Below are 8491 nucleotides of genomic sequence, written 5' to 3'. Positions count from 1 at the left end.
GTGTGGTGTCATGTTTCCTGAAGAGGGCGGTGTTACTCCTTTTCTACACTGAACCTAAACGTTTTTTCAATGATCCCTTCTTAAAACCTGTCATTCACATTCATTAAAAACAAGTATGCAGCACAGCTTTATCACATTTTGATGTTTATTTAAAAGTGCTTTCCAAACCTTTCATTCAACATGACAGTGAGTATGTGCAGTCATCTGATCCGTATGACACCATTGCATGTGATAAAGGCACATGTAAAACACAGCTTTGAGGTCTTGTGTGTATAACAAAGATTTAAAAAAGTTCAAAAACAAGTATCAATTCCCAGACTATATAATAAGCATTTCATTGTAAACATATTGTTTTTCTTTTAAAACAGTGACATGATTAAAAAATGTTGTTTAAATTATTTTGTGTTTTATTTTTTTATTTTCTTTAAGTTAATAGACCTTGAACCCTTTTAAAAACCACAAGTCAAGAGTGTGCCCTGAGAGGCAGAGTAAAAATCAGTTAAAGGATCAGTGTGTAGTCTTCAGTGGCATCTAGCAGTGATGGTGGTTGAAACCAGCTGACTAGCCCTCGCCTCAGCTTCCTCAACACTTGGTTGTATTTGTGTTTATTTATAATAAACTTTATCGTTATACTGTGAAGACCACAAGGCTTTGAAAAATACATCTGAAGAATTCCCCTTATTTTAAAATATATATATTGCCTGCTATATCTGTCTTCTTTACTCAGGATTGGCCTTGACCCTCAAAAACTCCATATCTTGAGTGTGTCAGAAGATATAAACGATATGATTATACACTAATGGTGACCAATAATTCAGATTCCTATTCACTGGACCTTTAAGATCACTACCTTAAATCTCTCAGCGACCTCATCCCTTCGAAAAACACTTTTGCTTGAGAAGCAGCTGATTCATCATTTGAATGAGGTAAATCCTTTAGCAACATTTTATGACAAAACAGCAATCATGGAGAAAGACGGCTACTTGAAGTCACACTGCCACCCACATTAACACTTAACCTTCTCTTGAAATCTAAAATACAAAAGCATGCAACAGGAAGTAGCCCTTCTTTTACAATACAGTAGTTGCAGGTGTTGCTGGTGTTGTTTGTGGTTTTGAAGAACACAGGAATGCACATGGTTAAGACTTGGCTCTTAAATAAATATAATAAATAAACATAGAATATTATATATATTAATATCATTTGCTCCCCTCTTTAAACCAGTGATTCAAACTTTTTCAAGTGTTTAAAAGACCCTCTGTTATTGCGGGCTTGGGTTAAGTGTTAAACATAAATGTCATTCTGTCATAAATGTTAGAAAATGTGCGTGTTGTGTGTGTAACTAATCAAGTTGTGCATCAGGTTGACCCCAGCCCACCATTACAGCTCCAGCTAACTGACACCAACAATCAACGGTTATCAGAATTCACCTTCTGACCTGCAGTTAGTCCATAAGGTTTATCTTCACCTTTCTTATCATGGTTTGATATTTAAACTGGGCTTTGCGATGGTCACAATCCCAATCAGTGAGGATATCAGACCACAAAATGCCACCACTCCTGTGTTTGATTGGTAAATCCCCAACCTGTCTAACGGACTGAACAGATCACAAACGTTTTTCAACGTGTCCAAGGCAACCGCCGGATGCGCTTTCAGGCTTTCAAACAGCAGAAAGAGCAAAGCATCCAGCTGAGGAATGACAACTTCTGCTACTTCAGGACTCTCACTAAGGTGCTGAGACATTCTCTGTCTGAAGTCTTTATCTTTTGCTTTCTGCATCATTAACCGGAGCACTACATAAGCGTCTCTAGTCACATTCATAATTACTGAGAGGAAGTAGCAGCGGGAGGAGGTTAGGCTCCAACTTTTCTGGTTGATATCGCTGATCAGACCGACACTTCTGGCCCAAAGTACATTGTCGCAGATAAGGGAGAGGCCGCGGTTGATGTTGGCTGCAGTGAGGCACAGGCACAGCACTCGGTCCGAGAGTTGCATGGATCGTTCAGCAGCCTTGACGCAATTTACTGCATTTCCAAGCTTCAACACTGACAGGAGGAAGAAAAAAAGGGCGTGAGGGCAGTAAAGAATCAAATATGAAATATAATTTTAATCAAACAATATCTTGCTAATTTGTGCCTCCGACAAAAAAGAGGCCATGGTCTTAATTTATTCTCTTTGCGTGCATACTATATTTGAACAGTTCTGGCTGACAGCTAGGAGTGAGATCACCGCCCTGGTAGGTGGGATTGGAGAGCTCCCCGCCTTTATAAGGACAGGTGCAGGCAATTACTGCCTCTTTGTCTGATGCCTCGTAGATGGTGACTGCTGTGTTTGTGCAGGTAACGGAGACTGGGAGAAAGAGAAGTGGTATTTTTCTGCTTGAACTCTAATGAGGTGTCTTGTCCATTCAGTTGTGTGGCTGTGTCTAGACCCAGATTTCTGTGGCCCAATGTTTGAGAGAAGATTCAGGGTTTGCCTCTCCCCTGTGTGAGCCACAGTACAGAGTCAGCCATCCGTTGCTGCTGTAGAGTAGGGCCTCATATCAACAGGGAAATATTTAATAACAACGTAAAGGGAGATCCCCTCTAATGTATTTGGTTGCAATTTGATAACTGACCTCATCTCCCCCTCGTTGCCTACATCAGTGTTGTCTGGCCACTGGTTTTGTGTTCATTTTACAATGTTGGTCTGACACTTTTTTTATATTTTATTGTGACCCTGAACCAACTGAGTCTCAATCTTTTCTTGTTTTAGGCAGCTGGACGACCTACGGGGAGTAGTCGTGGGATGCACACCACTTTGCATGCAGTGTGGTAGACCTGAAGGGTGGAGGTCACATGAACAGTGAGCTGTGGTTTTGTCCTTGCAGTGGCAGTGATAACTGTGCTCCTGTGGAGCTATCTATTGGGGTTTGGGATAGAATCGCCCTGCTGCCTACATAATGGTCCCCGCTATTTAGGTAAAAATTTGTGTATCTCTGTCGTCTCAGTAATTTTTATTTTAGCTTTTATAAAGTAAAGTTTTGTTTTTACCGAGTCTTTTTTCCTTTCTCAGGTCCTCCATTCTATTTGTCTCATTATTAAATAAAGATTTAATTGCTAACTGAATGCATGTCTCCACTTTTCTTAAGCTGCCAAAATGTGTCATAATAATGTGTCTGATGTCATTAGGGTCTAGTATGACTCATAGGCTGTTTTAAAGACAACTCTGTCATTCTAAACACTCTCAGGTCACACATACTTCCTAAACATTTCAGAAAGCTAGTTATTGATAACATCGATATGTAAATCTCCTTTTAAAAGCTATACATGTCCTGAACGTCTCCTTCACCCACAGGCAAGCCAGGCACAGAGGCAGGAGACAGACCAGATAACCGAGTGGTGCCCCTACAGAGACTGTCCTGCTTCTCTTCGGCCCAGCCTTGGGCAAGGTCTTTATTGCCTGACCCTGATGTAAGGCAGTGCATCCATCATTTCCATGTGAAACAAATCAAGTCAGTCTCTGAAATAATTAAATTTATACAAAAACCACCACATGGCAGAGTCCTAAAGATTTCAGAATTCCCCCCAGGTTGTAAAGTACAACTATCGATGGGCAGTCTGGGCCAGTGTTAGGGTCACGATTGTTGCTGCAGGTGCACGTGTCAGCACATGGTGGAGACGCCCCAACAGTCTATCTTAGCTCAGGTGGGGAAAAAGAAAAAAAGCTGCAGAATTCAACACAGGCACGAATGGACATTAACCTGGTCTAAGCCTGAGGTCTGGAGACATGGACAGAAAAAAATAATTCAATATGTTTCCAACGATGGGCTCTCAACCTTAATGCAATTTGTTGTACATTTTTACAGAGAACAAACATGAGGGAAACATACTAAATATAAACATGTTGAATGCGAGGGTGAGTAACTTTATTTAAGTGTATCAGTTTCTACAGAACGCTGTTATGGTGGCAGTTTCCTTTCATACAAAATTGGGGAAAGATCTAATCAGGTTGAAAGAGGGGAAAAAAACAAATGGCTTCAATTTGGTGCTGGTTAAATAGTCGTGCAGGGTTTTCTGTATTGTTTGATAGTGGAGCGGCCACCTACCCTGAAATAATGATCATCACAAATGATCAGATTATATTACATGCATTCATATTGTACAACCTTTTCTTGATTTATGACCATGTTGCTATTCAACATATCATGTTACTATACATACAAATTGAATATGTTAAAGACTGTGAATTTTAAACAAATTGTTCAATAGCGCTTCGTTGTGTTTAAGGTCTGAGAGAAGTTCTATTTTTCTTTTCTTATATTCTTTTTGAATATATTAAATGAAACTACAATGCCTTAAACAAAACTCAAGTTTTTGTATAAACAGCAATGACTCAACTATTGACAAAAAGACAAATCTTTGAACGGTTCAGAAACAACTTGAGCTGCTGCCTTGTTGGCCACTCAAGAGTTAATCCATGTTGAGATATTAATGAGTTTATGGACAAGGAGCAGTGAGATGTTTGAGAGGCCAATAGAAAAGCTGTTGAACCTGCTGTGGAGACTTTAGAACAAAATTGATTTCTATAGATGATTATGACACAGAAAGACTCGTGTTCTATTAAACTGTCTATTCAGCGAAGGAGGGCTGGAATAATGAAGAGATAATAATAAAGAGATGCAGGCTGTCTTGCACTCATTTGTATGTGTGAGCTTCAGAATATAATGAATCTGTAGAAGAATAACTAAGCTCCCCTCATGAGGACATCAGATTAATTGTTTTAGGTTGTTTATAAAGCAAAATGTTTTGCTGGATCCAGCTTCTTTTTTTTTTTAAATGCGAGAACCTGCTGCTTTTGTTATATTTGAAATTTTAATTGGACTGTTCATCAAACACTTTGTTGTAAATGTCACTTCAGGTAGTAAAAATTTAAATGGGTATGAATCACAGTTAGGTTCACAATTCTATCAAATGTGAATAATTGTGTGCAGCTCAACAATGAGCAGTTATTCAAACAACTCCTTATGACATTTAAGATTCTGATCAATTGTGGCACAAGACTGTAAGAGATTTAGATTTGGAAGCAAAATACAATCTTTATGGAGCCTTAAAAAACCAGCAATGTAACTCTGAATTCAGTGCGTCTACTCTGCTGCAAATATCATTGGAAAAGGGACTAAGGAAGACTTGTACCAGGGACCTGCTTCATATGCTTAGTTATGTTAAGTTTCTGGCATTTAATGTTAGGATGCCATACATGAGGTTATGACCCTTTATAAAGCTTCTCAATCTTAGTTATTGGGTTTTTATTTAGTTAAATTAATTTCCTCTCCTACCATGGCCAATTCTGGCTGTAACTATTTTCTTGTTATAGTGTTCTTACTTGCAGCCAAAATTATTTAAAACAAATACTTGTGCCCGGTTAATCACATTTTATATTTTTTCTAAACTGGTATAATAAAAATAAAAGATCCTCATAAAACGTTCTCCATTTGCGAGAGGTAGTTGTTAGCTGGTGTAAAAAGACTCATTTCTCTGACAACGCTAACACACTTGTTTTTAAAGTGTTGTGGAGTTTGAGCTCATGTTCAAAAATCCATTAGAGTCTGAAAAATAATTGTTTGAGTGGAATACACGTATTATGCACCATCGGTTGTTTCTTCTGTATATCCACTTTTAATTGTTTGGTTGAAAATGGTGTCTCATTTGTAAAGTCTATCTGCGAATGTCCCTATTTCCAATTTGAATTTATCTTAAACAGTTTAAGTCCTGTAGTTCCCCTTAATCATCAAGAGCCCCGCTGTAGCACTTTGTTTTAAACTACAGTCAAGTGAATTGGAGGTATCCAGATACCTTTCTTCTGCTTTTGATTGAACATTCTTGCCACATTATTATATATTTTCCAAAAGTAAATTAATCCATGGGTTGTCTTTATCTAACACGTGTACATTGTCTGGTATCATTGGAATGTTGTCACTGCTGTTCTTTATATTTCGGAATTCATATTTTGTGTAGTGTTAATCTTGTATTTTGGATAGTTTATGTGCCTGATCAAGTACATCTATCCATCCATCCATCTTATGTCTTCACAGTTAATACTCACATTTCCGTCCAGCACTGATGTTGGCTTCAACAATTTTAAGTTTTGCCACAAGCTGCTTTCTCTGGGAGTTGCTGCGGAGTAGATGTGTGGTAAGTGCACACGCGAACTGGGTTGCTCTGAAATAAAGAAGACAGACACAGATCATAGCTGTCTTCAGGTGAACATGGCGACAGGTGATGGTAAACGAAGGCGACCTCTGCTCCACTAAATCGCTCCACGTGTTCATTGATAATACAAACTAACCCCGGAAATCTCCGTCCCAGTAACAAACACTTACGCGAACACGCGGTCTTTCCCTTGACTTATACTTGTGAATTTCACCAGAGTGTCCATTGTTAATTTGAACAAGAACAAGTTGTTCCAGCTGAGCCCTCGACAGAAGAACCGACCCGGACACACGCTAACGTGACTTCTCTCCCCCGGCGGCAGTGACCGGTGTCGGTTTGAGTAGCTGCAGTGAAGGAGCTTCTTCTGGAGATGGCGGAGAACAACTCGAGCCTGAATCCAAACTTCTTCCACTTCGACATTCAGCGAAATTCACAAGTCACTTCAGCTGACACACGGGGGCGGGGCAAAAAAAAACATGTGTTTCACTACGGAGAGCTTTGCGAACGGACCGAAAGCCCGAGGAGGTTTAATGGACGGGCCGGCCCGTCGATATTGGTTACTATGGTAACTGTACGTTTTCACAAAGATAATGTGAAAAAGTTTGAAGAGTTCACACGATAAGATTTTATAAAATAAAAATAATTACGATAGTAGATCAAAAAAATATCAGTATTTTTCTGATTATAGCATGAAGTCATTATCTGAATGTAACCGGCATTCTGGAATAGATTTGACTTAATTCTCAGAAAATTATTAATGTTCGTATTTAAAATAATTTTCTATTTAAACTTTTTAATGTTGAAAACAAAGTATTTTGTTAACAGATGAAATACAATGATTGCACTGCATTCATGCAGCTAGTTCTCTCACTGGTGGGGATTGAAATAGTTTTATGTTTCTAAAGCAGATGATCGAGAGCCTCGTGAGGCGAGTGTCATGAATTCACTTATTCACCATAATCATTAGTTCATTCTACACAAGGGGTGGGAACCTTAAGGGGTTTTTGTTTTTCCTTTTGTCACTAAAGAGCTTTCCACCACTATTATCGAAGTGTTTCCACAATGGTGGAGACACTAACCAGCCAGGCTAAGGCTTCAGTTAACCTGTGTGTATTCAAACACAGCCTGACCTTCTGTGCCTCCAGCTGCTTTCTGCCCTTAAGAACATATTCACTGGTAACTGAGCCATGCTCCACACACTAAAGCAGTGGTCAACACATTTTTCAAGCCAAAGATCACTTTTTAATTCCAAATGTAAGCCGAGATCTACCACCTTGATATCTTCTAAAAAAAAAACTACTCAGGAGGGTCATACTTATTATTTTTACAATTTCTGTTAAAAGCTCAATGTACAAACATAAATATACACAAAGAAAGGCAATTATTTAACCTTATCTATTCAATGCACAATATTCACACTGATATCAATTCATATTTACAGCATCTGTTCAATGCACAATATTTAGCTTGTCAGTTCAGCTGCTATTGCAGCACAATATTTTTACACGTCATGAACTTGGACTCTAGACTTTAACTTTGACGTTGGGATTAGATTTTTTTTGTACTGGTTCTGTTTGTGGACACTTTGTTTAATGACTCTTCCTGTGTTTGGATTTATGTTTCTTTCTGGGTTCTGTGTTTCCTGTTTTATTTTGAAGTTTTGCTCCTTGTGTCTTTCCAACTTACTTCCTGTCTTTGTCCTGTTTGATGCCCCTGTGATTGTCTGCAGCTGATCCTCATGTGATTCGTGTCCAATCATCCCTGTCTCCCTGTGTATGTAAGTCTCTGTGCTTCTCTTTGTCAGGCCGTCGTCTCACATCGCTGCCTTTCCCCACATCATGGTTCGTCACAGTATTTTGCTTTCTTGTGTCTTATCCATGTTTTCCATTGTCTTTTGTCTCACTAGTGTTTTCTTTGTTTTTTCAGTTTAGCCTTTTTGAGTCTGTTTCTAGTTTTCCACTGTTTTTTCTGTTTGTGGATCTTTGGGTCCACCTGCTCCTTAAACTCTGACAACGGAGGCTTTTCCTTGATAATGGCCATAAATATGACTATTTACTTGTATAAAAGTAGTCCTTTGAACTCAAACAAATACAAGTACTATACAGCATGCTTCTTCTGCTCCTGCAAATATTTCACAATAACCCCCCCCCCCCCCCCCTTTTTTTACACAAATGAATGGATTTATTTTGAAACGCATACAGGAAGAATTGCAACCATTTATGTTTGTGACATAAGGTAATCAGATGAGCATTAAAGCTCAGGTGAAAGATAATTTTCTCTGTTTATCTGATGAATTCAGT

At 38.7% G+C, this 8491-nt stretch overlaps 1 protein-coding gene and 1 long non-coding RNA gene across 2 annotated transcripts; one reads left to right on the top strand and one right to left on the bottom strand.

Annotated features, from left to right (window-relative positions):
• Positions 1–127: 127 nt before the first annotated feature.
• On the bottom strand, positions 128–6709 carry pex11a (peroxisomal biogenesis factor 11 alpha). The gene is made up of 3 exons (XM_020078488.2): positions 6362–6709; positions 6085–6200; positions 128–2045 (listed from the first exon to the last, which is right to left on the bottom strand). The coding sequence occupies exons 1-3, from the start codon at positions 6415–6417 to the stop codon at positions 1477–1479; spliced, it is 741 nt and encodes a 246-aa protein (XP_019934047.2). The 5' UTR covers positions 6418–6709; the 3' UTR covers positions 128–1476.
• On the top strand, positions 2282–3530 carry LOC109623999 (uncharacterized). The gene is made up of 3 exons (XR_002202355.2): positions 2282–2339; positions 2755–2959; positions 3337–3530. It is a non-coding gene; the product is annotated as an uncharacterized lncRNA (long non-coding RNA).
• Positions 6710–8491: the final 1782 nt, after the last annotated feature.

This window comes from Paralichthys olivaceus, chromosome 7 (genome assembly GCF_024713975.1).
Source record: "Paralichthys olivaceus isolate ysfri-2021 chromosome 7, ASM2471397v2, whole genome shotgun sequence".
Classification (NCBI taxonomy): Eukaryota; Metazoa; Chordata; class Actinopteri; order Pleuronectiformes; family Paralichthyidae; genus Paralichthys; species Paralichthys olivaceus.
Note: the sequence above shows the minus strand (reverse complement) of the source record. Positions and strands in the feature narration are given on the sequence as shown.